The 24,315-nt window shown below is 46.4% G+C and overlaps 1 protein-coding gene across 1 annotated transcript; it reads right to left on the bottom strand.

Annotated features, from left to right (window-relative positions):
* Positions 1–3,661: 3,661 nt before the first annotated feature.
* LOC125640560 (beta-microseminoprotein J1-like) lies at positions 3,662–10,473 on the bottom strand. The gene is made up of 2 exons (XM_048859230.2): positions 10,383–10,473; positions 3,662–3,771 (listed from the first exon to the last, which is right to left on the bottom strand). The coding sequence occupies exons 1-2, from the start codon at positions 10,471–10,473 to the stop codon at positions 3,662–3,664; spliced, it is 201 nt and encodes a 66-aa protein (XP_048715187.2).
* Between the last annotated feature and the right edge of the window lie 13,842 nt (positions 10,474–24,315).

The raw sequence follows: 24,315 nt of genomic DNA, 5'->3' as shown, positions 1-24,315 counted from the left end.
AATGGTCCATTCTGACCTTAAAGTCTATGATTCTATGATTCTATTTAGAGAAGTGTATTTCAGGAGCTTTTCTCACTCCAAATTCTCATATATGTTGTTAAGGGTGTCCCCAAGTTGTATTGAAACAGGTGACCTGCAAAAACACTTCTCCTTAAAACATTCACAGCTTCTCTGACAGCAGATTCTCCTACAAACAAGCATATCTAGGGGACCTTCATTAGCTCCTCGTGAGACATGGACTACTGGAACTTTTTACTTTGAAAGGCTTACTGGCCTAGGGGATGGGGAAAAGCAGTAGATGTGATATACCTTCATTTTAGTGAGGCTTTTGACACAGTCCCATGTGATTCTCATAAGCAAACTGGGGAAATGTGGTCTAGATGAAATTACTATAAGTTGGGTGCACAACTGGTTGAAAGACCATACTCAAAGAGTAGATATCAATAGTTTGCTGTCAAATGGGGAGGGCATATCTACTGAGGTCCCACAGGGGTCAGTCCTTTGTCCGGTACTATTCAGTATTTTCATTAATGACTCGGATAATGGAGTGGAGAGTACGCTTATAAAACTTGCAGATGACACCAAGCTGGGAGTGGCTGCAAGCACTTTGGAGGGCAGTTTTGGAATTCAAAAAGACCTTGACAAATTAGAGAATTGGTCCAAAATCAACAACATGAAATTCAATAAAGAAAAGTGCAAAGTACTACACTTAGAAGGAAAAATTGAATGCACAGTAACAAAATGGGGAATAACTGGGTAGGTGGTAGTAAGGCTGAAAAAGATCTGGGGGTTATAGTAGATCACAAATTGAATATGAGCCGCCAATGTGATGGAAAAAAGGCTAATATTCTGGGCTGTATTAAGAGGAGTGTTGTATGTAAGTCATCGAAGATAACTGTCCCTCTGTAGTCGGCACTGGAGAGGCCTCCACAGGAGTATTGTGTCCAGTTCTTGGTGCCACATTTTACAAAAGATATAAGCAAATTGGAGAGAGTGCAGAGGAGAGAGTCCAGAGGAGAGCAACAAAAAATGATAAAAGGTTTAGGAAACCTGACCTGTGAGGAAAGGTTAAAAAAAACTGGGCGTGTCTAGACTTGAGAAAAGAAGGCTGGGGGAGGGGGGACCTGATAGTCTTCAGATACCTTAAGGGCTGTTACAGAGAGGACATTGATCAATTGTTCTCCATGTCCACAGAATGTAGGACAAGAAATAATGGGTTTAATCTGCAGAAAGGGAGCTTTAGGTTAGATATTAGGAAAAGCTTTCTAACTATATTGATAGTTAAGCTCTGGAATAGGCTTCCAAAGGAAGTTGTGGAAACCCCATCATTGGAGGCTGTTAAGAACAGGTTGGACAAACACATGCCGGGGATGATCTAGCTTTACTTGGTCCTGCCCCATCATCAAGTCCAGCCCTCTGTGCTATCTCAAGGTCCCTTCTAGCTCTGCATAGAGGTTTTTAAGGCCCAGCTTGATAAAGCCCTGGCTGGGATGATTTAGCTGGGGTTGGTCCTGCTTTCAGCAGGGAGTTGGACTAGGTGACCTCCTGAGGTCTCTTCCAACCCTAGTCTTCTATGATTCTATGATTTCTACAATTCTATGCCCATAACTCAAAAAATTCTGGATCAAATTATTTCAGGTTAAATTTTACCTTTAGGCTGAGACCAAGCAAAGAATATTACATGTGCATGCACACTCACACGAAACATATTTCAAAGGTGGGCAGTTAAAAATGGGTGGTGTGTGGAGTTAGAATGGCAGTGCCTTCTCTATCTCAGCTACAACTACTGTGTAGTAGTACTGTGATGTAAATTAGGATAGTCTAGTAGTTGGAGCAGGGGGACTGTTCATGCTCAGAGTGTTTGAAATCACAATTGATGCACATTTTATACATGGGGTCCATCTTTGAACCCAAATCTGAGATCCGAATCCCCCTCAAATTTTGGAGGGGTTTATAAATCTTACTCTCAATCCAAATTGTTGTGGCTTAAACCCACTTTTCATTTATTTATTCTTTAGTATAATGACTTGTTGAGTCAATGTAACAGCAAAAATTTCTCTCAGGAGAGATGTGCCTTTGGGGTATTTGGGTGGAGTGTATAGAACCCATCCTACCATAGCCACTAAGGGCTTAACAAGTAGGCTAGCTACCTCCTCCGCTGCAGCTAACTGCTGGGACATGGACAGCTGGAATAAGAAGGCAGCAGATAAGACAAGGGGTTGCTGCTAGAAAGGCTGGGAACTCTGGAGAGGAGACTTCTCAGCAAGCAGACTGGCAAGATGCTGCACCAGGAGTTGGACTTCCAGAGAGAGACAGAGAGGGGTCTGGAGAGCGTAGTGATGTAGACAGGTGGAGCAGGTAGGAAGTAGGCAGGGCAACAGCAAGGGAAGCAGCAAGTGATTGTAAGGAGCAGGTCCTAGCTCCTTAAACACAGAGTTCCTGGGCAGGAACCCTAGAGACAAGGCTGGGCCTGGGTTCTCTAGAAATGGGGATAATAAAGTATCATAAATATAAAGGGAAGGGTAACCACCTTTCTGTATACAGAACTATAAAATCCCTCCTGGCCAGAGGCAAAACCCTTTCACCTGTAAAGGGTTACGAAGCTAGGATAACCTCGTGGGCACCTGACCAAAATGACCAATGAGGAGACAAGTTACTTTCAAAGGTGGAGGGTGGGGGAAACAAAGATTCTGTTTGTGTGTGTGATGCTTTTGCCGGGACCAGAGCAAGAATGCAGGTCAGAACTCCTGTAAAGAGTTAGTAAGCAATCTAGTTAGATATGCGTTAGATTCTCTTTTGTTTAAATGGCTGATAAAATAAGTTGTGCTGAATGGGATGTATATTCCTGTTTTTGTGTCTTTTTGTAACTTAAGGTTTTGCCTAGAGGGATTCTCTATGTTTTGAATCTGATTACCCTGTAAGGTATTTACCATCCTGATTTTACAGAGGTGATTCTTTTACTTTAATTAAAATTCTCTTTTAAGAACCTGATTGCTTTTTCATTGTTCTTAAGATCCAAGGGTTTGGGTCTGTGTTCACCTATGCAAATTGGTGAGGATTTTTATCAAGCCTTCCCCAGGAAAGGGGGTGTAGAGCTTGGGGGGATATTTTGGGGGGAAGACGTCTCCAAGTGGGCTCTTTCCCTGTTCTTTGTTTAACACACTTGGTGGTGGCAGCATAAGGTCCAAGGACAAAAGGTAAAAGTTTGTACCTTGGGGAAGTTTTAACCTAAGCTGGTAAGAATAAGCTTAGGGGGTGTTTCATGCAGGTCCCCACATTTGTACCCTAGAGTTCAGTGTGGAGAAGGAACCTTGACATAAAGCCTCCCTGAGGAAGAGGGTGCAGGGCTGGGGCTGATGACCCTATATAGGGACACTGGACTTTCAGCCTGTGGGACTCTTTATTATCCTGGAAGGGATGTGATTTATAAGTGACCTGGCTGGAGGGCTGGCGTGATGAGATGAGGTGGACTGTTGCAGGGCCAAACAGCTGTCTGGTGGGGGAAACCTGAGGCAGAGTTGCTGCAATGCCACTCAGGACTGCAAGAGGATGGACTGGCTGCAACGTCACCCATGACAGCTTTGCATTTTTTTCCCCACAGAGAAATCTGAGCGTGTGGCCTGAACCCTGCAGGAAAAATCACTGTGCATATATTTTATACTCACAGGCTGCAGCAGCGCATTATTTTCTTGTGACAGCTACAGCTCTGGCAATCCTTCGTTTTCCATTTGGAGTTAAATTCATGTAGCACTCCTTTCTCATCAGTGCAACCTGAAAGGACATAGCCAACTTGCTGGTACATGCCAATAGTACAATTAACTTAAAATTGTTTATGAAATCTGGGTTTGGTCTTTGTATATTTAATATGAGGCTGGAGTGTAGTTTGTTCTAAGTTTTTTTTATATAGCACCATAAACTCTCAGCCTGCTAAGACCCATTTCCTGCCCAAAGGACGTAACAATCTAAACAAGAGGAGACAAACCAATGTAAGACCCTGGACAATTCAGGGGACAGAGAGGATTGCAGATAAGGTGGGATTGCTTGGAAAGCTATTTCTCTGCTCAGATTCCACTGAATCACATTATTGGCACACATTTTTAAGGCCTGACCTAAAGCCCATTGAAGTCAATGGACAAACTCCTGTTGACTTCAGTGGCCTTTGATTCAGTCCCTAGTACATTTCAAATTCTGGTGATTAAGGCCCTAGCTTGGGACTCAGGAGATGTGAGTTCAATTCCCAGCTCTTCCAGAGATCCCTTGTGTGACCCGGGGTAGGTTAAATAATCTCTCTCTGCCTCCATTCCTTATTTGGAAAATGGAAACTACTTCATCACTGGGGAGGTAATGTTTCATTTTGGGTCAGTTTCCTTACCTCACAGGGGAGTTGTGAAGATAATTAGTGTTTGCAAAGCACTGAAATAATAGAAGCCAGCTAGTAGAAATTTTTCTAGCAGCTCTATCAACATGGTTTTTGGATGAACCCACCAAAAAAATCAAAAATTTCCATGGGAAAAATTTCAACTTTGCCAAAAAAAAAATTGATTTTCTTTTCCCATCAGGCTGGGCAAAGCCAAATAGAAATGATTTAGTTTTCCAAACCAAAATGTTTCATATAATGTCAAACTGACCCAAATCTGTGTCTGTCTTGAGCTTCTGCAGTGCCTCATGGGAGTTGTAGTTTGGATGCTTCATGCCTCCCATTCTTCTTTGAGTCAGATGCCCCAGCTGGACTATATCTCCCATGCTGCACTGTAGTGTTCCCATTGGTTGAACCACTGCAGTGGCACATGGCCATGGTGCATCATGGGAGATGTAGTCCATCTGGGGACACTGATCTACAGATGGAGGTTTGAGGCTCAATAGCATCTCAGGAGGACACAGATTAAGGCTGAACTAGCTGAAATGAAGTGTTTTGATGTTTCTGAATCATTATCAACCAAATTTGTAATCTCAAACCTGAGTTAATTATTTGATAAGGCCTATTTCCATAAAACAATATTGAGTGGCATTAATTATATTTCTGTCCTCTAATTCTTTATTGATGGAATCCCACATCAGCTTTGTTGTTTTGCCCAGCACTTATATCAGGCTCACTCTGCCTATAATTATCAGGGTCATCTCACTTGCCCTTTTTGCATATTAGCACAGCACTTGCACTCTTCCAGTCCTCTGGAATTTCCCCAGTATTCCAAGGTTTATTAAAAATTGGTCAGATCTCCTCAGCCAACTCTCCTACGGGTCTTGGGTGCAAGTTATCTGGGCCTGCTGATCTTAAAACTTTTATCCCTAGCAGATGCTGTTTAACATTCTCCTTAGTTGTTGCTGTTTATCATTTGTATTACCATAGTGCTTACCCCATTGCGCTAGGCGCTGTACAAACAAAGAACAAAAAGACTGCCTCTGCCCTGAAGAGCTTACAATCTAAGTATAAGACAAGAGACAGCAGATACAGACAGGAGTATAAGGAAACAATGAGACAATATTGGTCAGCATGATAGGCAGTGGTCTCAGCACACCAGCACCCTCGCCCAATGTCAAGTTTTTTGTAAGCATTATGGCAAAGTAGAGTTATGAGGAGGGATTTGAAAGTGGATTATGAAGTAGCTTTGTGGCTGTTTACAGGGAGTTCCTCCAAAGTGTGTGGGGCAGCATGGGAGTAAGCACAAAGGGGCTTGTTTGCAAATTTAACAAGTGAGCAATAGAGGTTGGCATCATGGGCTAGTTGGAGGTCGGAGTCGATATCTTCATGAATAATGAGAGATGTGAGGTAGGGTGAGGACAAATCATGAATGGCCTTAAAAGTAGTTCCTCCTCTAGTAATACACTATCCTGTTTCTTTCCAAATACAGAACAGAAATATGTATTGAACACCTTCTTTGTATCATTATCAGCAACTTTACCATTTCATCTACTAAGGAACCTGTACTATTGTTTGGATTTCTTTTGTTCCAGATATACTTTTAAAAACCCTCCTTCTTGTTGCCAGTGCCCTGCCAGCCGTGGACTCTCGCCTGATGTGTTTAGCTTCCCTGCTGTCTCTGTACGTGTTCAGGGACACTGCCCAGCCTGCTCCTAGTAGTCATGAGAGCAGCCAGTGTGCAATGTGGCAGGCCTTGGTGCTGCTGGAATGCACCCCTACACAGCCTGGACACAGTGCATTTTAGAACAGTGTTCACCACCAGTACACTGGGCAAGACACGCCAGGCAAAAGGTTTGTGCATGCTACAGCCTGGCTGATTCTGTGATGTCCCCAGTGCTCTTGCATCTCTCATCTTCTCCTGCCTCTTCTCCCTTACCCACCAGAGTGCAAAAACTTGTCAAACTGATGCTTGTTCTTGGGTGTTCCCCAAGAAACCTGCTAGCCTTCATCTCCCACATCCCCACACCCATCAAAGTCCTTGTGTCAGAGACTACCTCTTCTGAACTGCAGCAGAAGCCCTCCATTGGCTGTTGGGCCCTGAACCTTCTTGGCCCCATGACTGACTCGTGTTTGTGTAAATTACCGTAATCTCATCCCATCCAGATCTGAAAATAAGAGCTGCACAACTCCCAGAAGCCAGCCCCCCACAGCCTTCGCCCACTTGTGCCTTTTATGAACACATGTCTGGCTGTTCCTTTGAAAATCTCTGTACAAATGCCATTTGTGCCCCAAAATCCATATGTGTAAGGGCTCTTTTGGCTGTGCAAGCTTTCAGAAAACTGTCCTGGAATGTGTGGCATCACTAACACTTCCCAGTCCCCCTTTCTCTCATGGCCTCAGTTTACCACCTTCCTCCAACAGTAGATCTGTATTCATGACTCACCAGCCATCCCACGTCCCTCCCCATCTTCCCTGGTTTCTTGTCCCTGGTTAGGTTTCAACAGACAGGTGTTAAATTTAGCGAACAACTCTGTTCTCAGTGATGTGCATGGAAAAGGCCAGATTTCACACTGAAATCTCCTGAGATAGTGCAAAGGGGCCAGAAAGGGCTGCATACAGCCAACAGGGAATTCCCCTGGAATAGGGGAACTTTTTTGCTGGCTTGCACCAGCCTCCTCCCTCCACAGGGGACTGTGACACCTATCCACCAGTGGCTACACGAGTGGCTTAGAGCAGTGTCTCAGTTGCTCTGAGCTTTATTGGGAGTGGCCAATGAGCCCTCAGGAAAAGGCCTGGGTAGAGACCGTCAAATCGTGGAAGTCAACTAATGGCTATGCAGGTGGTGTCGGAGAGAAGGCTTTGGATTTTGACCATGGGATGGTGTTCCAAGAAGGAGGAGTGCTAGGCAGAGACGGGCTCCACCTAACGAAGAGAGGGAAGAGCATCTTCGCAAGCAGGATGGCTAACCTAGTGAGGAGAGCTTTAAACTAGGTTCACCGGGGGAAGGAGACCAAAGCCCAGAGGTAAGTGGGGACGTGGGATACTGGGAGAAAGCACAAGCAGGAGCATGTGAGAGGGGAGGGCTTCTGCCTCATACTAAGAAAGCAGGACAAACAGCAAGTTATCTCAAGTGCCTATACACAAATGTAAGAAGCATGGGAAACAAGCAGGGTCCTGGAAGTCCTGGCACAGTCAAGGAATTATGATGTGATTGGAATAACAGAGACTTGGTGAGATAACTCAAATGACTTGAGCACTGTCATGGATGGATATATTCTGTTCAGGAAGGACAGGCAGGGCAGAAAAGGTGGGGGAGTTGCATTGTATGTAAGAGAGCAGTATGACTGCTCAGAGCTCCGGTACGAAACTGCAGAAAAACCTGAGTGTCTCTGGATTAAGTTTAGAAGTGTGAGCAACAAGGGTGATGTCGTGGTGGGAGTCTGCTATAGACCACCGGACCAGGGGGATGAGTTGGACGAGGCTTTCTTCTGGCAACTAACGGAAGTTACTAGATCACAGGCCCTGGTTCTCATGGGAGGTTTCAATCACCCTGGTATCTGCTGGGAGAGCAATACAGCGGTGCACAGACAATCCAGGAAGTTTTTGGAAAATGTAGGGGACAATTTCCTGGTGCAAGTGCAGGAGGAACCAACTAGCGGCAGAGCTCTTCTTGACCTGCTGCTCACAAACCAGGAAGAATTAGTAGGGGAAGCTAAAGTGGATGGGAACCTGGGAGGCAGTGACCATGAGATGGTCGAGTTCAGGATCCTGACACAGGGAAGAAAGGAGAGCAGCAGAATACGGACCCTGTATTTCAGAAAAGCAGATTTTGACAACCTCAGGGAACTGATGGGCAGGATCCCCTGGGAGAATAACATGCGGAGGAAAGGAGTCCAGGAGAGCTGGCTGTATTTTAAAGAATCCTTATTGAGGTTACAGGGACAAACCATCCCGATGTGTAGAAAGAATAGTAAATATGGCAGGCGACCAACTTGGCTTAACAGTGAAATCCTTGCTGATCTTAAACACAAAAAAGAAGCTTACAAGAAGTGGAAGATTGGACAAATGACCAGGGAAGAGTATAAAGATATTGCTCAGGCATGCAGGAGGGAAATCAGGGAGGCCAAATCACATCTGGAGGTGCAGCTAGCAAGAGATGTTAAGAGTAACAAGAAGGGTTTGTTCAGGTATGTTAGCAACAAGAAGAAAGTCAAGGAAAGTATGGGCCCCTTACTGAATGAGGGAGGCAACCTAGTGACAGAGGATGTGGAGAAAGCTAATGTACTCAATGCTTTTTTTGCCTCTGTCTTCACAAACAAGGTCAGCTCCCAGACTGCTGCACTGGGCAGCACAGCATTGGGAGAAGGTGACCAGCCCTCTGTGGAGAAAGAAGTGATTCGGGACTATTTAGAAAAGCTGGATGAGCACAACTCCATATGGCCGGATGCGCTGAATCCGAGAGTGCTAAAGGAGTTGGCGGATGTGATTGCAGAGCCATTGGCCATTATCTTTGAAAACTCATGGCGATCGGGGGAGGTCCCGGACAACTGGAAAAAGGCTAATGTAGTGCCCATCTTTAAAAAAGGGAAGAAGGAGGATCCTGGGAACTACAGGCCAGTCAGCCTCACCTCAGTCCCTGGAAAAATCGTGGAGCAAGTCCTCAAGGAATCAATTCTGAAGCACTTAGAGGAGAGGAAAGTGATCAGGAACAGTCAGCATGGATTCATCAAGGGCAAGTCATGCCTGCCTAATCTAATTGCCTTCTAATGACGAGATAACTGGCTCTGTGGATGAGGGAAAAGCAGTGGACGTGTTGTTCCTTGACTTTAGCAAAGCTTTTGACACTGTCTCCCACAGTATTCTTGCCAATAAGTTAAAGAACTATGGGCTGGATGAATGGACGATAAGGAGGATAGAAAGCTGGCTAGATTGTCGGGCTCAACGGGTAGTGATCAATGGCTCCATGTCTAGTTGGCAGCCGATATCAAGTGGAGTGCCCCAAGGTTCGGTCCTGGGGCCGATTTTGTTCAATATCTTCATTAATGATGTGGAGGATGGTGTGGATTGCACCCTCAGCAAGTTTGCAGATGACACTAAACTGGGAGGAGAGGTAGATATGCTGGAGGGTAGGGATAGGATACAGAGGGCCCTAGACAAATTAGAGGATTGGTGCAAAAGAAATCTGATGAGGTTCAACAAGGACAAGTGCAGAGTCCTGCACTTAGGACAGAAGAATCCCATGCACAGCTACAGACTAGGGACCGAATAGCTAGGCAGCAGTTCTGCAGAAAAGGACCTAGGGGTTACAGTGGACAAGAAGCTGGATATGAGTCAACAGTGTGCCCTTGTTGCCAAGAAGGCCAATGGCATTTTGGGATGTATAAGTAGGGGCATTGCCAGCAGATCGAGGGACGTGATTGTTCCCCTCTATTCGACATTGGTGAGGCCTCATCTGGAGTACTGTGTCCAGTTTTGGGCTCCACACTACAAGAAGGATGTGGAAAAATTGGAAAACATCCAGCGGAGGGCAACAAAAATGATTAGGGGACTGGAACACATGACTTATGAGGAGAGGCTGAGGGAACTGGGCTTGTTTAGTCTGCGGAAGAGAAGAATGAGGGGGGATTTGATAGCTGCTTTCAACTACCTGAAAGAGGGTTCCAAAGAGGATGGCCCTAGACTGTTCTCAGTGGTAGCAGATGACAGAACGAGGAGTAATGGTCTCAAGTTGCGGTGGGGGAGGTTTAGGTTGGATATTAGGAAAAACTTTTTCACTAGGAGGGTGGTGAAACACTGGAATGCATTACCTAAGGAGGTGGTGGAATCTCCTTCCTTAGAAGTTTTAAAGGTCAGGCTTGACAAAGCCCTGGCTGGGATGATTTAGTTGGGGATTGGTCCTGCTTTGAGCAGGGGGTTGGACTAGATGACCTCCTTAGGTCCCTTCCAACCCTGATATTCTTTGATTCTATGATCCGCGATGTTCCCTCGCCGGAGCTTAGGCACAGCCAGCAGGATTTCTTACCTTGTGCATCATATCCAATTGTTTTCTGCCAGCATTGTGCATCGCATGATGTCACTGAGAAGACAACGATAAGGAGGCCTAACATGTGCATCTGTAAATGACAGACGACTCAATCATAGTCACTTGAAGGTTCATAGCTCAAAAATCGCTTATTGGCATAGAAATCATCAGGACAAATCTCCTTATTGATGAATACATTCACAGAGGGAAGCTACTGCTTAGCGAAGCACTTAAGCATGTGCTTAATTTTAATTTAACTTACTTAACCTATTTAAGCCTATGGTTACTTGCTCTGCTGGATCAAAGCCTTAGAATCAGGTGGAGGCTTTTTCTACAGGGGTAGAAATCCCTGGGAGCAATTGTGGATATGAACCTTATCTTCATATAAGTAGTCCATTTATTATAGTGACATCCCATTCTGCTCAGTTGGAGAATTTAACTCCACCCACACTATTTCTTTGTTTGGTTATGCCCGACCTTTTCTGATGCCCACACCAGGAGATCAGATTTCTGTGCTCTTCATTTCCACCTATTAATATTCCAGCAGTTGGCAATGCTTCAGAATTCCCCAGGGGATAGCACTTGACCATCTAATAAAAAGTATCAGACTTGGAAAGCTCACTCCATACTGTTGCACTGTAGAAATTATTTATACTGCATTCGGGTCAGAGAGAGCTCGTTGCAGTCGGTCAAAGGAATAATAGCACCTTGCCACCTTGCTTAGAGGGTGTGTTCTTTTCATCATAGTCTGATGTAGTCATGCATGAGTGCCTTTCAGTTTAGTCCCAGAACTAGATACATCTTTTGGCCTGTCTATATGAGAGAAATTTAGCTCATTAGTCTCTGTTTGGCCCAGTCCCTGTGTCAGCATTTTACTTGCTATACAATCACAGGTTTCAGAGTAGTAGCCGTGTTAGTCTGTATTCGCAAAAAGAAAAGGAGGACTTGTGGCACCTTAGAGACTAACCAATTTGAGCATAAGCTTCGATGAAGTGAGCTGTAGCTCAGGAAGGCTTATGCTCAAATAAATTTGTTAGTCTCTAATGTGCCACAAGTACTCCTTTTCTTTATACAATCACAGTGACTCACACCACCCTTGTACAAAAGCCACCTGATTCTAAGCCTCTTCGTATCACTGAGGGTGGTACAAAGGGGCCAGAAACTGGCTGTATACAGGCAGCAGGGAATTCCCTTGGCAACAGGCAAACTTTCTGCTGGCAAAAAGATGCTGCAGCCAAGTACTGCAGAAGCTTCCTTCCAACCCCAGTGTAGGGCAAATATCGGGATGGTCACACTTGTCTTCCACTAGCATGGAGCCATAACCTGAGCACCCCCTCAGTTGCTCTGTGCTTTGAGACTGATCCAAATCAGGGAGCCATAACTGGTTTCCTGGTGCTCCCCCTCCAGAGCTTGGGCACAGAGGAAAGTCCGACCCTGAGACTTTGTGTGCCTGCATGAATTTAGAATAGCAATATCTATTGTTTTTTCCTCTTGTGTCCTTAATCATGAAGGCTGAATTTGATGGTCATTTTAGGCCGAGCTCCTTCTGGTTCCATTTTAGAGGTGGAGGGCTGGAGGCTGGGTCACCTCTCATCATCTGAGTGAATTTAGTGCTGGCCAAACAAGGAATACATGACCTCTGCTGAAATTGCCAAGAGTGACAATCAATGGTGGTTATAGTGCAGACATTCTTCCACTAGGAGCTGCATTGAGACTAGAGCTGGCCTAATAATTCACTGCAAACAATATTCTGCACAAATGTGGGCATTTTCCCCCACACCAACAGGTTTTTTTTACAAATGAATGATTCCAATAGAGACTCCCAGCTCAGTTCACACAGGCGGCAAACAGCCTTCAGGTGGTATTAGCCATTTGTGATTCCCAACTTCCCTGAGAGGGAGCGAAATCAGCAACCTAGAGAGAACTCCACCTGAGTCTTCACCATGTCTTTATGTAGAGCTGAACAAATGCATGTCTCTGATGTGACATGTCGGCTGCTGCGTTAGAGCCCAATGGTAACTTTTGTAAGTGAGTCTTATTTTAATGTATCTAGTCCGCTAGGTGTTTTTCGAGGAATCTTCAGTTGAATTACTTAACTACAGGAAAAAGAAAAGGAGTACTTGTGGCACCTTGGAGACTAACCAATTTATTTGAGCCTAAGATTTCGTGAGCTACGGCTCACTACGAAAGCTTATGCTCAAATAAATTGGTTAGTCTCTAAGGTGCCACAAGTACTCCTTTTCTTTTTGCGAATACAGACTATCACGGCTGCTACTCTGAAACCTGTAACTACAGGCTGTATCAACTAAAATTCTCATTGGAAGTCTGTGAACGTTTAAAAGCATGTCAAGGCTGCAGAGTTTGGCTCTTTGCTTTTATTTATAATATGAGCTAATCTCCCAGCAGCCAGCCTTTTAGATCACTTTACATGAGACAGAAGAGAGGGATTCTAAATATCCCTACAATCAGACAGATTTTTACAGTGCTGGCAAAAAACAAACGAACACTGAGTCTCCCTCTCTGTGTCTCTCACTCCCAGCACCTGTGAGTTTTCTTTTAAATTCATTGTCATTTTATAATTGATTTAAACTTGAAATCCTCTCAGATAAGGAAATATACAAGTCAGACAAGAAGTTATTTTATGTAGCAACTGGGAAGCTTTCCCTAAGAAAACCCAAAATCTGTATTTTAAAATTGCAATGTGTCCCTCCTGTTCTTACAAGAGGAAAGACATGTGTTGACTCACCATTATTCCAGAGTGTGTTCCTTCCAAAGCACACGTCCAGCCTGAGTAACACCTTTGTTTGCAGTGAATTATCATATAGCACCGGAGTCTAGAGACAGACTAGCTGAGCCCTGCACAAACAAACCACAGTTGCCTATTATGCAAAGACCTCACATATATAGGCATCACTAAGATTTGAATAATGTTTAGCAAGAAGGTTTGGTTCAAAATAGAACCAGTGGACTGGTCCTGCCCCTTCTTGGTGGCTGCAGAGAGCCCAGATGTAGTGAAATTGGTGCAAACAGACAAGATTTGGGATGCCCTTGCAGGACTCCAGGCTCCTCTGCATCCAAACAGTACAGACCTATTGTGTTCCTGCAGAGCAAATGTGTGGGCAGGTCTGGGGAGCAGCACAGTGAGGTCTGGTGGATGACTTGGTTGCTTGCAGGTGAAACAAAAAAGTAGGAAGAGGGAAGGGTTCTATTGTTCCTGTTGCCTTCATACAGGTCACTGGGGTTTCAAAAGAAGCATCTTTGCCAAGACCTCCCTGTTGCAAAGACTGGCATTAAGGGCTAACATTTCAGCATAGTGAGCAGAGGTTGCATGTAGCAATGTAGTTGTACCAGTCACTTCCCACCTGGTGCTGAAAGTTTAGCCACAGGAGAAAGCTTAAGTTAAAGAAGGATTATTTCAACAAATGGATTGTCTTCAAATGTACTTGTCCCTTTCCCCCAACTGCTTTGTCCCCTTGCTCCCTGCAGTAGGAGTTGTGATATAGTATGTTCAAAATGGTCACTTGAGTGTGTAACCCTTCTGTCAGTGGTGTTGGTAGCAACAATATCCAGGGGTTCCTCTTGACAGTACAAAACAGAACTAGCTTGAGCCTCCACCCAGCAATCTGGGAAAAGTAAATCCCACCCCTGGGCACCTCTAAGAGGCAACACTTCCCACTGGCAAGCACTGAGTCTGTGTGTAACAAAAGAAAATGTTTAATACAAGGGAAAGGGAATCCAGCATTAATGTGGGTAAACACCACAACCATGACTCAACAACGTGTAACCATAAGCAAACATCCACCCTATGGTATGTTGGGCAGTGTCCTTTGCTTCAGTTTCCCACCTTGGACTGTGAAAGTCACTTCAACCCGGCACGCCCCTTTTCCTGCGCTGCTCCCCAGCGCTGAGCTGATTGTCCTCGATCAGTGAATCCTGAGTTCAGAGGTGGGTTCACCCCCCTCCCCTGGAAAAAGCAGGGAAAGCTCATTGAGCAGTGATTCCACTGCTGCTACCACCTCTGCACGTGGCTCTTGTTTGCTGCTGCTCAGCTCCTCTACTGACACTGGCATGGCTGTGATGCCATGCTCTGAGGTTTCACTGCTTCGCCCGGCTCTTAGCGATTTCCTGGGTAGTACGGAACCTCACCGCTAGTGCAGCCTCTGCATTCTCCTTCACTGCAACACTGTCTCCCCGCCACCAGATCTAAGGCTTAGCACCTAGACCTGCTTGTCAGTGATTTCAGCTCTGGTAATAGCTCAACAGAAACAAGGATCTCAGCTGAGTCCAGTTAGCTCTGTCTTTAATCACTGGAGAGGGGAGGGTCAAAGTCTGTCCAGGACTCTTTAAGCAGCAGCTCCACTGGCTATGCAGGAACACCTGTCCCCATCCCCTTGACTTTCACTGAGATTTGGCATCCCTACCTCATGCTTAGCAAGTTAAGGGTGCATCCATGCAAATATGGGCTGCTCCTGAAGTCTCTTCCCCCAGTTTGTCACTAGATATCCGGGGAAAGGTCATTTGGTCCCTGCTAATAACTTCTGTATTCACGTCCTATTACCTGTGAACATGATGCCAAGCCAATGTCATGCCAGCCAGTGAACAGAGGCCACTGAGTTACAAAGGCTAGCGCCTCAGTACAGGGGTTACAAAGTGTGGCTGTGCTGTGTCCCCATTTAACAGGGCTGATCCTGCACCCCAGGCGCTGGGATTTGATAGGGAGGAACCGACCTGAGCTGTACTGATCACACCTGCCCTGCCTGTCTGTTCATGCAGCATTGATTTAAACTCCAAAGCCCTTTCCTAGCATGCACTGGCCATAGTCTGAAAGCAGGGATGCATTCTCTTGGGGCAGATGCTTCTTTGGTTGGTTTTTCTGTGGGAGGGAAGGTGAGAGGGAAGGGTGGTGGCCCTGCTCTGGTCATTGGCCACTGAGAATAGGAAAGGAAGTCACCTAGTGTCACCTGAATACCCTGGGGATGAGGGACCTGGGTTCCATGCACAGTGGGTGCTGGTAAGTCAGGCTTCTGCCCCCTCCCCCTGTACAACCACCTCTGAAGATGACTCAGGTAATGCTGGGCAGGAAGACTTGTGTTCCCACGGGGGCTGGCTGTGCATGGGTTTGGCTAGGATCTGCCCTGGTTCTGGCTAGGTTTGGGGTCATAGCCCAGCTGTTCACACTGCTGACACTGGGCCGGCTTGCTGGTTTGGTTTCTCACTGGAGAATGAGAATAAAATTGCCATTCATTTTTCAAAGCCAGCTTTGTCATGTGCTCTGGGTGCATAGAGAGGATAATGCCAGGGCCGGGTCCTAGCAGTTCTTGCAGTTAGGTGAATGGAAGTGGTTTTGTAGGGAAGCATGATTGTTTTGCAAACTGAGAAGGATGGGTGTGAGTCCTTCATGAACCGATATTATCCTGGATAAAAGGCACAGAGGTGGTTCAGGAAATACAGGCTGGTTCTTAACTGTTTTCCTGACCTGGTTCACCCATCCCAGTTAGAAAAACTGCAGAAATCTGTGTGCTTTCAAAACAAAGAGAAAGGGCCCATATTTATTTGGGTATAAAACATGCTTTTATTAAGACACCGAAGGACTTTTGTCTGAGTTTATTTTACTCAACTGATTATATTCAGTTATAGCAATGCAGAGAATAACAGAAACAATATAGACTCAGATACAGTGTAGTCTCACACATTGAATTGCTACTCAGCAAGGCATAGGAAAGCCAGCTGTTAGTAGTGATGCTTAAAACACCACCGTGACTCTCTCTGATCAAAGAACAGACTCATTCCATGGGTGATCATCTTGTAGAAGGGAAAGAGGAAGCACTATGCAGAGTACTTCTGAGTGGGTTTGTTGTTAACCCACTCAAGTATGATCCTTGCCAGCTTTCAAGGGGTTGGCCTTCTCCACTGAAGCTGCAGGTGCCCTTGTTGAAAATGCATTCGCGTTTCTCTCTGTCATAGGCAAAGGAAAGCTGCCACTGGGAAAGAAAAAAGCAAATACCAGGCCATGAGAGTGGGAAGCAAACAATCTCCAGTAAAGATAGTATCTGCATTTTTGACAGGAAAAGATGGTGTTGAGTGATTTGAGCTGGCGAGCTATTTGAAATTAATAGTTTGATTAATTGAGCCCCTTTTATTGCTCATGAACAAAGTCTGACATTTGCAGGTTGTTTCATTCTTTGTCGTTCGACAAACAGTCTGAAAACTAATTTCACCCAAGGGCTTGTTCTTGAAATGTGCCTGTTTTGTTTATTTACTGTAAGATTTTCATTCTCACCATTGTCTGGTCACTTGAGTCACAGGGAGCTGTTTCTCATCTCTGAGTGGATGGATGGAACTGCACTTCAGGGAGAGAGTATAGTCAAACCACTGAGCCCTTGTGTCTCTCTTTTGGAAAGAGGGGCAGTGCCATCTGTGGAGAAAGGAGGATTTAGGCCAGAAGCTTTAGGCAGTGTTTAGAACATTATATCTTCCCCTTTCCAGGTCACTTGTGTCAGTCCTTATCTGAGACATCACTGCTAGGAAAATGGAAATTGAACTTCAGAAGTCTTAACTCTTCTCTTAAATCTTAAAGCTGTGATTTTTGAACATGAGCTAATTTTTGGCAAAGGAAATATTTGCATTCCTGATACCTTTTGGCTCTGAGAAGATAATAGGGTGTGTAGGTTCCACTTTAAATGGACATCATCAATGCACACAATTGGACAAATCAACCCAAGCTACTTCCTTGAACCAAATCGAATTGTAGTTTGGCATGTGTGATGCTTCCTCCTCCCCTCACTGCTCCATCTTGCCAGCTCTCTCCTGCTTTAAACTACAAATCCACAACTCTCCAAATATCCCACTTTCCTCCCACTTGTTTCTCCACCTAAATCCATTCCTGGCTCATGTCAGCATAAATCCCTTAAAATGGGTCAGACCAGGTTGATCTGTTCTCAGGGGCATGCACCAAGCTGAAGAAAAACAGGATTTCTTGCCTGCAGAGTGATCACCTGGTTCCAATGGTTCCATTGGCTGCATGTAGCAATCTGCATTGCATAATGTCACATTTATGACATAATCAAGAAAGCAGACCAAGAAACGCTTCTGTATGAGAGAGAGGAGACTTATTTTAGATCTATCCCTGTATGTGATCTTGAAGGTTAATACAAAGTATTTGCTTTTGCTCAGCTAAATCCAAACCAGCTGTGTTTTGAAAACTCAGACTTACCATAGATCCATCTACTTTTTTATCCCAGGCCCATCTCTGTGTATGTGCATGAGAGACAGGTCCTCCTCTATCCGCAGAAGATTAGTCTGTTTCATCAGTGCCTAGAGTGGCTTCACTCAAGATGCAGCGGCTCATGCTTTTAGCTCTTGAGATCCCTGATTCAGTCCCTGTTGTCTTGGTCAAGATGGCAACCATCACATAAGTGTGTTATGCATGTATGTAGTTCTCAAGGATGAAGGCAATCCTCATTTTCTAAAGACATTGTTCATTACAAATTGATCTAATTAAAACACAATCTAATGGATTAATTTAGCCCTGCTTTCTGTGTGCCCAGGCTTTGATTTTTACACACTTGTTTGTTCTACGTTATTACAAGTTTTTAGATGACAAATTTCATCTCAGTAACTTTTCCTAATATTGGGATGGATGACTCTGTCAAGCAGATGGGAAATCAAAATTTTAAGCATGTATCACTCAAGGATTTTGTTTTCTTTAATAAGAAAAAAAAGGGGGGGGTGTGTCTAGTTCTGAGTGACATTGAAAATGTCCAGAGGTAAAGTTCAGCTATATTTGAGCTGAGGGTGACTAAAAAAAGCAGAGTAACATTTACTTACATTGGGAAAATTTCTCCTCTCCATAACTCTGAAACTGGTGGAAAGATTTTTGCCTAAACTCTCTACAATGAACAAATAAAATTCAACTCTGGGCTGACAGTAAACAGGAATAATTGCAGCCAGCAAAGAGAATTTCTCCAAAGATTATGAATGTGTGAAAACAGGAGGTTATAAGAAAAGGGTTTTACCTATAGCCAATGGTACCAGGAATCTAATGACAGGTTTCAGAGTAGCAGCCGTGTTAAGTCTGTATTCGCAAAAAGAAAAGGAATACTTGTGGCACCTTAGAGACTAACAAATTTATTTGAGCATAAGCTTTCGTGAGCTATAGCTCACTTCATCGGATGCATTCAGTGGAAAATACAGTGGGGAGATTTTCCACTCCTTTTCTTTTTTCAGGAATCTAATGTCATGCAAACCCTTGTATTTTTTTTGTGTACTCCAGCAGGTAAAATCCTAGTGGGGTCTGATTTTTTCCCCCAAAGGTGCTAAGCACTTGCAGCTTCTATTGCAGGGAAGGGCAAACTACGGCCCGCGGGCTGGATCCGGCCCGTCAGGGCTTTCAATCTGGCCCGTGGGATTGCCAGCCCCATGATGCAGCGGGGCTAAGGCAGGCTCCCTGCATGCCCTGGCCCTGCACCACTCCCAGAAGAGACCAGCACCACATCCCTGAGGCCCCTGAGGGAGAGGGGGGCAGAGGGCTCCGTGCGCTGCCCTTGCCTGCAGTCACTGCCCCCTGCAGCTCCCATTGGCCGGGAATGGGGAACCGTGGCCAATGGGAGTTTCGGGGCTGATACCCACAGGCGAGGGCAGCGCGTGGTGGAGCCGCCTGCCCCACCTCACACCCAGGAGCCACTGCTGGATGTGCTGGCCATTTCCAGGAGCGGTGCAGGCCCACGGCAGGCAGGGGGACTGCCTTAGCTCCGCTGTGCACCACTGCCACCCCGGAGCCATTCAAGGTAAGCGGTGCCGGGCTGGAGCCCACACCCTGAACCCTTCCTGCACCCCACTCCCCAACCCTCTACCTTGAACCCCCTGCCACACTCCTCCTGCACCCTAACCACCTGCCCTGAGCCCCCTCCTGCAACCTGTACCCCAACCGCTTGCCCTGAGTCCCTTCCTGCACACCGCACTCCCTCCCAACCCCCTGCCCCAGCCCTACATTCATGGCCCTGCATACAATTTCCCCACTCAGATGTGGCCCTCAGGCCAAAAAGTTTGCCCACTCCTGTTCTATTGACACAATTTAGAGCTGTGAACTCCCAGCACGTATGCAAATCAGGCCCCTAATATCTACTTTAAAATCAGTAGCAATGTACCTTTTGAAATAGGAGACAAAGGAATTTGCCATTCTTGCAAAGTTTCTGGCTTTGAAGGAGTAGACTTTCTTTGGGAAGCTTGTTTGTTTGCAGTGTGCTTATTTTATGACATGTAGTTTGCTCAAGGATTGGTACTATGCACAGAATGAATGCAAATAGCTCTGATACAGGATTCTGCAGAATGATTTTATATGGGTGGACACCATTAAATTGTTTAGTCAATTACCAGCAGGAAGGTTTAGTTCGGAAATGAAAGGGCAAGACTTCTGCACACTAGATACAGAGGCAGCTGTGTGGGGTTTTGAGTCAAGGGTTATCAGGACTAGCAAGTGTGGGTAAGGATTCATATCAGACTTTGTTGCCAAGACTTCCCTGGCCTCAAGGCTTGTATGAAGCACTAACCTTTCAGCCCAAGCAGCAGCAGTTGCGTGCAGGGCAGCGACTATGCGCAAACTGCGCCAAATGGTTAAAGCCTCTGGGGGGGATATTAAGTGGAAGGAAGGATTACCCCCCTCTGCGGAGATCACCCCAAACTTCCCTCCTCCTGGTCTGCCTGTAGTCCGGGGCTCACATTCGCAAGGCTGGTATTTATCAGAGCGCCATGGAGCCTGACACACAGGAAACAGATTCACCTTTGGCCCAGTGGTGGCATCTCTGGGCTGGTATCAATGAAAGGGAGAGCTGCTGGAGGAATCTGGCTCGTAATGGCAGTGGTATGGTTTGGAAGTGTTTAGCACTACAAAAGCCACGTGTCCTTTTCAGCACTTGAGAACAGCTAGGGCTGCTGGGGACTTCTTGTCACTAGAGCTGAGAAGCCCTGCAGAGTAGGGCATTCCAGAGTGGACTCCGCAGGCTCAGTTCACAGGGATTGGTCCTACATCCTCTTCTGTGGCAGAGACCTTCAGGCATTGCAGAAGCCAAACTTCCAAGAAATCACTCCTCTCCTTATTACCCTCTAACAGCTCCCCCTTGCGGGAGGGTGGGTCCTTGTGGAAAAGACAAGGCTGTTGCAGATGGGGTGGGTCCTTGGATGCCTGGATTCTGTGTATGGAACTAGCTGGCCCCTTCCTCTAACTCCTCAGAGTGGGCCAAGTGGCCACGTTCCTGGGATTCTAGCTTTGGGAGGCCGCCATGTATAGCCTCTATCCATCAAGGTCTTCTGCAGGGTGTAACAAGGACCTGACACCCTCCCCTCCCTTTCATAGGCAGATGAGGGGAAAGAGTCCATTTTTTGCTGCAGCCCAATATGGCAGGGACAGATGCTGCTGCACAAAGCTTAGCACAGTAACTTAGGAGCCAAGTCATGTAGAAGATGATGACCACTTGCAAGATGATCGTCACCCAAGGCAGTGCAACAGGGACTCTGCCCTACATGGGATTCGGATCCTGCTCACAGGAGCAAAAGTCCAGATAGCGCCAGGGATGCAGTGGGGCCTAGGGGGTAGGGCACTGGCCTGGGAGTCCGGGGACCTGGCTTCTATTCCTGCCTTGGCCACTGGCCTGCTGGAGAGCTTGGACAAATTGCGTTGCTTCTCATACCTCCCTTCGCCTTCCTGGCCAGTGTCTGTGTGGATTGTAAGCTCTCTGAGGCAGGGCCTGTCTCTCTCTGTCTTTGCACAGAGCCTGGCCCGTGTTGACTGGGGCCTCTACCATACAACGATAACACATTCTACTATTGGATTCCTGCCTATAGAAGCTAACCTGGTGACGCTCCCCTGCCTTCCCTGGGGGAGGGACTGCTCCTGAGGTACCGTTGGTAACTTGGCAGAGCTCCAGTCTGGATCTTGCCCCTCTGGTGCTCGGAGCAAACACCAAGGGAGGAATGGCCACCGCTGCAAAGAGCTGACTGCCTAAGAAGACAAAGCCAGACCCAGGGTGCAGCATTGGGTTACAGCATAGCAGCAGGGAGATCAGGATGATGGCAGCATGGGGGAGGGCACTGCCATGTCTCTGTTGGTGCAGACAGATGTTGGTTTGTATTTATCTGTCAAAGATGGCAGATTTTGGGGTTTTGCCTGGTGGGGGAGGTTGGGGAGGGCTGTTGGGGTAAGAGGAGAGGTACAGGAAGAGGCAGGTAGAGAGAGTAGTGGGGTGAGGGAGGCTAAGCACAATAGGGAGCATGGGGTGGGGTGCAGTGGTAGAAGGGGGGTGGGGTAAACAGCATCCCAACAGCCAATGGCAATACAGGAAATGCGGCAGGGGAAATACTCCTCCAGAGCCCGAGAGTCACAATCGTGGATGCCAGGGGACTGCCAAGGCCTCTCCCAACCAGTGGCTGCACCTTCTCTTTTGGATGGGGGTTTCCTACGCCTGATGACCCAGGAGATCCCTCTGGGTTCAGCAGAGGGATTGTGGGAGTTGGCAGGCCCTTCCATATAGCCTGTACCTGGTGCTGTTGCTGGTGGGTGCTTGTTCTGTGTATCTGTAGGGAGAACTTCAGCAGATGCATACAGGCATTCTACCCTCCCACGAAGGAACAGCGTAAGGAAGTCTATGGACTGGAGGGGTCTGACTGGAGAGTCTGTGGGGAGGTTCTGTCCTCTGGACACCAAGCATGGACCAGAAACACACAGTTGCTGATGGACTGAACCCAGTTCTTATACATGGAGGCGTAGCATCTTATACCTGACTCCAAAATCAGCCCACAGCAAGGATGAAGACTATCGGGGACTTCTCACCAGCCCCTATCTCACCCCTCGGGCTGTTGGTGGAGACTCCCTATAAATCAGCACCCACCCCTCCTATCAGTGTTCGTGACTGGCCCTTGCTCATGCAGACCTTGGCAAAAAATCAGCACTGAGCTGAATGTCAGAAAACAAATTCAGGTGCAACTTTGGCAATTTAGGATTTGGAGGAGCATTTTTGCATCCAAAATATATTTTCCACTCCTACCTCCACAGTGTAACTTGTATCTGTGTGTCCATTAAAGGCATGCAGACAGGCTAGGAATTCAGGCAGTGGAAATTGACATAAAAGAAACCAGGGCTCAATGAAAAGTTGCAAAATGTTTCATGGATCTTTATCGGAAATGAGTTTCTGCCCCCTTGCTCCCTACTGGTGATAATGAAGGGCCAGATCCTCAGCATGGTGCTGGGCTAGTCTATACGAGCTGGGGATCTGACCCCAAGACTTGCAGCCTTTGGATCTTTCAACTTCTTCTTCACCCTTGGGCAGATTTGGGCTATTGTTTAACTCAGTCGCTGTCACAGTGGCCATACCTCTGCCAGCGTTAGGCCAAAAGAACCACAGCATGTACATGTAGCCTCTGCTAGGAACCATAGGGTCACTTGTAAGATATGAGGACTTTGGGATCTGGGAAGGCCAGCCAGGACCAAGGGAGTTCTGGGAACCATCTGTCTCATTCTGTGCTCTGTATAATGTCGGACCTTTTTGCCTTATTGATAATTCCACCCCACCATTGTTCCCCTTCCTCAATAAACTTCAGTCCTTGCACTTCACTCGAGCAGCTGTTTTCTATTCTGAATGCTCTCTGGAAACAATGCATCCCTACAGAGGGGATACTGCATATGCCAGTTGCACATGGTACACACCCACTGTGTACACACTGGAGGCAATATGCAAGACACACTCCTGACTCATGCCCTCTGGATGTCTGGTCCCCAGTGACAGACCCTGAGGCTAGGTACCACGCCAACCCATGAATCCAACCTTATCACGCACAGCAGGATTACAAGGGGAATTTCCTGGCTACAGGTCTAATTCTCGTTGGTGCCTTGGGCTCCTGCGTATCATTCTAGCAGAGATGAAGATGCAGAAGGATCCTTTTGTACAGAGATCGCTCAGGGCTGCAGGCTGGGACCTTTCTGTTTCATTTTAACTACATCACAACAGAGTGGGGGGCAAACTCTCACTGAATGAACAGGAAGTAAAGGAGAGGTGGGGCATAGCTCCATTCCTCAATATTCTGGATAACCCCGTTAACCCCTACCATGACCGACCGCTTTCCTACACTTCCCTCTCTCGCACCCTGCTGGGGATAGGAAAGTCAGACTATTCCCTGAGCCCCGGGAGACCTGGAAAAGCACCAGCTCTATGTGTTTGCTGCTGCCACTCTTTGCAACGCTCTGCAAGATGGGGGAGCAGCCACCCGGAGACTCTAGGAAGTGCACCACTGGGTCCCCTACAGACTGGGTGGTGAGGCTACCGGGCCTCCTCCTCAGAAGACAATTAAGGTAGAGTGACCAGATGTCCCGTTTTTAAAGGTACAGTCCTGTTTTTTGGGACTTTTTTTTATATAGGCGCCTATTACCCCCCAACCCCGTCCCGTTTTTTCACAGTTGCAATCTGATAACCCTAAATTAAGGAGCAAGGAGGGAGAGGAAGGGACCCCATCATTTCTTAAGAATGAAAAAACTCAGACCTTTTTGATGCTTTATCTGTCTGTTTTATTTAATGATTCATCAGCCAAGATCTCTTGGGAGAGTTCAGTTACTATGACACACCTAGAATAATATAAAAACAATGCTGATCTCTGAGATACGAGAATAAAGAAGGTTACACAGTTGATAGGGAAATTACAGCATGCTGGTGGCAAATCTTAAAACAGCATCTACAATTACTAGGATTCAAGAAAGGAATTATTCCATGAGTCACTTAAACCTGGAAAGAAAGTTCTTCCAAGGAGGGTATTTCTTAACCCACCATGCCCGTGAACGGACAAGTTTTAGAGGGGTTGGCCTTCTGCACCAACGAGTAGCTGCAGGACTCCTTATGGAAGGTGAGTTTACATTTCTCTTCGTCAAAGCCATGAGGACGAAAAAAGCTAG

Source organism: Caretta caretta, chromosome 7, assembly GCF_965140235.1.
Source record: "Caretta caretta isolate rCarCar2 chromosome 7, rCarCar1.hap1, whole genome shotgun sequence".
In the NCBI taxonomy this organism is placed as follows: Eukaryota; Metazoa; Chordata; order Testudines; family Cheloniidae; genus Caretta; species Caretta caretta.
The sequence above is the reverse complement of the archived record's forward strand: the minus strand, read 5'-3'. Positions and strand labels throughout refer to the sequence as shown.